The 5,000-nt window shown below is 49.5% G+C and overlaps 1 protein-coding gene across 1 annotated transcript in view; it reads left to right on the top strand.

The window, feature by feature from the left end:
* Positions 1-4,674, top strand: part of LOC126569572 (neurogenic protein big brain) — a 16,086-nt gene extending 11,412 nt beyond the window's left edge. Inside the window, exons 4-6 of the mRNA XM_050226764.1 lie at positions 698-905; positions 2,233-3,011; positions 3,160-4,674. Of these exons, the coding sequence (XP_050082721.1) occupies positions 698-905; positions 2,233-3,011; positions 3,160-3,616 (1,444 nt within the window). The 3' untranslated portion in view covers positions 3,617-4,674. The remainder of the gene's footprint in view (positions 1-697; positions 906-2,232; positions 3,012-3,159) is intronic.
* The last annotated feature ends 326 nt before the right edge of the window (positions 4,675-5,000 follow it).

Here is a 5,000-nt window from a genome sequence, read left to right as displayed (position 1 = left end):
ACAATTTTCAGATTTTTGCTCGTTACACTAACCAGATCACGCTAACTCCCGTTTGTCATCCTTGGCTGTCGCCGGAAAAGCATCCTTAGCGAACCAACGGCAAAGAATCCGTTAAGATGCGAAACGAAGTAACCTGCGACGCGGAGTTGTACTTCTTCGAAAAACGGCGACAACCGAAAACCCCTGCCAAGCATCCTTGGATCGAAAATCGTTCTCGATAATTGGCGTTAAAGGTTATTCTCTTCGTCGCACCTTCTCCATTTCAAAAGCGGAGAATTCCCCGCGGCGATGGCCCGCAGAACCATCCGTCCGTCCATCGATTCCGGCCGGCAGGTCTTATCTGCCGCTGTTTATCGTCAGTTTTGGGCTTTTCCTGGTTTCTCTCTCATCCGGGGGAAGGAAATGCTGATCCCGAAATTCCTCAAAAGGGTCCCAAATCAGACCAGCACACTGGCAGGCAGCCCACCTTACCTCTCTCTCTGGCTACCTGCTGCTGGCCAACGGTGCTGGGGAAGTTCAGTTTCGTCACCTTTTTTTTCTCCCGCAATGGCGATGCAAAGGATCAGCAATTACCTGCCATGGAATAACAGAAAACTATGCTCGTACACCCGCCATCACCATCCGCATGTCATCCGCAATTTGCCTCACATTAACCGTGGCCTGTCGGCCATTTCTCTTCGTTTCCGTCCTTCCGCAGTGTCACCGTACCCGGGTATCAGGGCAATCTGCAGGCTGCCGTTTCCCACAGCTCGTCGCTGGCCGCCTGGGAGCGCTTCGGCGTCGAGTTTATCCTGACGTTCATCGTCGTCCTGGCCTACCTCATCTCGACCACCTCGTTCAAGAAGCACTTCGGATCGTCGGCCATCGCCATCGGGGCGGCCTACAGTGCCTGCAGTTTCGTATCGGTAAGATCAAACGCGATAGTCCGTCTTGGCGTTTTTTTTATGCTTCGTTTTTTTACCACCAAATTCCTCTCCACGGCGCGTACAGATAGAGGAATTGCTTTGCGTTCTAAGGTTTCTCCGTGTTTCTGGAGGACGCTAACCTTGAAGGCGCATATTTCAAAGAATTCCACATCACCATCTGGGTACGGAAATGACATTTTTAATGTCGGATAAAAATGTTTCATCACAACCAATAGCTGACATCTGTGTAGAGGATTATTGAAACAGCTTTAAATGTTTTGATCATATTAAAAATATATTAAAATGCATTATTAAACCAACCAATAGCTCTGCAAGTCATAACAAATCATACATTGGCCACCATTGACGTCAGAAAAGTACAAAACGAAGCCTTGAACTCTCCAACTATCTTTCGCCTGTTACTCCAGCAACGCGCTAAGCCCAAACATACACGTCGTGGCGAGACGCACGATAAGTTGATCGCGATCAACAAACATTAGCCAGCCTGAATCGTTGCTTTTTATAACTGCCAGCATGTTTGCCGGTGCTCGCTCTCCCCCTTTCCACAATGACATGGTTGACGAAGCAACAGGAACTACATGCCACTAGGCACGACGCAGAAGCTCACACAGCATTTTGTAGGAAACGAAGAGAAAGAGAGAAAGATAAAAGCATAAAAAGGACATGATCGACCCCGGACTCCCTCGCACGGGGGCCATAGCGAAGCAAAAGGCGGGAAAGTATGAAATTTGAATCTGGTAGAAACACCTGCCCACGTGTAGTTTCGTTCAGGTCTATCTAAGGTTCTGCTTCGCTTCCCTCTGCTACCGCTGCGCTGCCGCTGGCTGCATTCGCTTCACGTTTCTGTCCCATTCGAGCGCGGATCTTCTTCGGGATCCATTCCTATAGATACGCAACGTGGTCTACTGCCCAGGGAGGTGCTGCAGGGGACTCGCAGGAAAAGAAAGAACAGAAAAATGCTGGAAGGTTCACCGGATCTTCCTTTTCAAATCGCTCTCGATGCGATGCGTCCTGAGGGAACGTCCTTTCAATCCTTGGCCAAGCCAAGAGAGAAAAGGATATCCTTCTCAGCCTTTTGTTGCACTAGTGTATGCCAGTACCAGGTACAAGGCTCCTTTGAAATTTTTCGCTCCCTTTGTTTATTCAAACTCAAAACTCGAAGATTCTAGCGCGCCGCGTAAGACCCAAAAGATGCGACCCGAAACCGGCCGTGGGACAATTGTCTCGATGGCGGAAGTGTACCGAGCGTCAAATACAATAGATTCTAATACGCGTACGCGTTCTTGTGCGTTCTTCTTCGTTACAGATGCCCTATCTGAATCCGGCCCGATCGCTCGGACCTTCGTTCGTGCTGAACAAATGGGACAACCACTGGGTGTACTGGTTGGGGCCGATGGTTGGCGGTGCCGTGTCCGGATTGATGCACGAGTTCATCTTCTCCTCGAAGCGCTCCCAGAATCGCTCGAAGGATGACGTCAACTCCAGTCTGAACTCCGAAGATGACATCAACTACGATATGGATCTGGAGAAACCGCAGCACCAGCAGGGCAAATACCACCAGTATCGGCCACCGAGTGGAACGCTGACCGGAAGCCAGAACCGGTACTGCCAGAGTATCTACACGGCCGAACCGACGTCGAAGGTCGAGCGAGTGGAGTCGATCTACGGTGGCACGAAGTCGATGTACTGCAAGTCGCCCCCTCTGACTCGTGCCAACCTCAATCGCTCGCAGTCGGTGTACGCTAAGAGCAACACCGCACTGAACCGTGACATGCCGGTCCGTTCTGGGCCGCTGGTGCCAGCGCAGAGCCTCTATCCGCTTCGTGTCACTGCACCCCAAACGCACCTTCAGAATCAGAACGTTCAGAACCAACTGCAGCAACGGTCGGACAGTATTTACGGCATCCGTAGCTCGATGAGGCAACCAATGCCATCGGACCGAATGCAGCAACAGCAACAGCAGCAACAACAGATGCCACCACATCCAACGCAGGTTGATCCTCAGGGCTTCCAACCAATCTATGGATCGCGCAACAATCCCAACTGTTCCAGCGACGCGCTCAAGTTCGATCGTGATCCGAATAGGTAAGCACCAGCATCACCATCGCGACCACCACCGTCATGCGCAACTTTGTGGCGGAAGTGTTTTGGAAATTGTTTTCTAATGTACCACTTTCCCTGACTGACAGTTCTCTCCTTTGAAACCTCTTCCCTCGACTCTTCTCCCGAGCAGCCGCGGTGACGATACGATGAACTCCAAGTACTCGCGTGGTGCCGGTGCCGGCCGTCCGGAGTCGATGTACGGCGGTGGCCCAAGGCGCATCCATTCGGCCCAGTCAGACGACAGTTCCTACGGCTCATACCATGGACCGGGGCCTGCCCTGACTCCACCGACACGCAACACGAGCAACAGCAGCAGCACCTTCAACCCGAACCCCACTACCACGATGACCACGGCCATGCAGCAGCCTGCCTATGAACGAAAGAGCTCCTCCTCGTCTGCTTCCCATCTGCAGCAGCAGCAACAGAAGCAACAACAGCAGCAGCAGCAGCAGCAGCAACAGCAGCAAATGCAACAAACTCGCAATCTCCAGAATGTACCGAGCATACAGAATACAAGTCTGCCACCACCTCCCCCACCGATGCATCATACGATGCCCTACAATATGCACCCGGTGCGACAGAACTAGGGACCCGCAGGGGGGGGTCGCGTTGTAATCATTAGCTAGTTGCTCCAAACTAACCCCTAGAGACGCTTAACCGTCGATCTTCCGTTACGCCAGGAGCTAGACCTATAAGTGCTGTTTGAGTGAGATCATTTGTGTGCATGTGTGTGCGTGCATGTGTGTGCGTTTTTAGGGTAGACAATTTAGTTAGAGAGAGAGGTTGACAGTCGTCGGTGATCACGGTAGTCCTGTGTTCGCCGATGGCGTACTCATGGCGGCAAACTTTTCTTTGAAAACCCAGTGAGCTATGAATAGAGACGTGGAGCAATCTTTCAGGCCCCCTCCATGGGAGCACGCGATCAAGTGGCCAACAGTAAACGCTGTAGTGGGTCAGTTGGTCGAGTGACATTCGATAGCATGAATTTGTTTTCGTCTGTTTACCTGATCGATGATCCAAGAGACTGAGGCGCGCCGGACCGGGCAACCTATATTAATCATTCCGTTGGTGCGGCGCGAGCAGCAAACGGAATTGCCATATGATATCGTATCACTTCCAACCGCATCGAGGCGGAGAAAGGACCTAATAATGTGACGAAGCGGCAGAGCTAGTTTACTGTTTTAAATTCCCCCTAACCCAAATACCCAAAGTTCAGACTGATCGAGTTACTGACGTATGCGCGCGTGCTGCCTGTTTCGTGTCGGACTTTAGTACAAATGTAAATAGCTAGCTTTTGTAATTTTCTTTTTTATTATTTGTTATTTTGAAAGTTTTTTTCGGGTTTACATCAATATCTAGAGAGGAGCAGCAGCCATATCGTTTTCAGTATCATATCAGTAGTTAGAACACCAATATCGCGGCTGCATTCAGAGCATGGGCAAAAGCGGATCAGTGCGTTTCGATTCGCATTACATTACCGACAGATGCAGGCAGGATTTTCGCAACAATGTTTAATAACGAGTTACAACTTTTATAGATTTATGATAAGCTTACTCGTAAAAGATGAGCAAGATGGTTCAAAATATGGGAGCCCAACCCGCATTGGTCACCTCCGGATGTCGGAGGCACTAGTACGACAGCTTAGAGTGATGTACATATTTATTTGTGATTGACTTAGAACTCATTATAAAACAAATAAAAAAAACGAATACAAATCATACAATCAATAAAACGATGTTTTGTGTTTGCTTACCGATCATCGCACAACAAGGATCTGTGTAATTTACAGCTCCCATTGCAAAATAGATTATTTCAATTGGTTGAACTGCTGGTGGTTGATGGAAAATATACTTTCCCACAGTTTATTACGCGAGTTCGCATATTTAAAAATGATTAAAACCCATGGTTGTTGCTGACCATTTTTATGCTGCACCGTAAACCCCTAAAGGTATGCAATGTCAACATACGTGG

The sequence above is a fragment of the Anopheles aquasalis genome, chromosome 2 (genome assembly GCF_943734665.1).
Source record: "Anopheles aquasalis chromosome 2, idAnoAquaMG_Q_19, whole genome shotgun sequence".
Classification (NCBI taxonomy): Eukaryota; Metazoa; Arthropoda; class Insecta; order Diptera; family Culicidae; genus Anopheles; species Anopheles aquasalis.
Note: the sequence above shows the minus strand (reverse complement) of the source record. Positions and strands in the feature narration are given on the sequence as shown.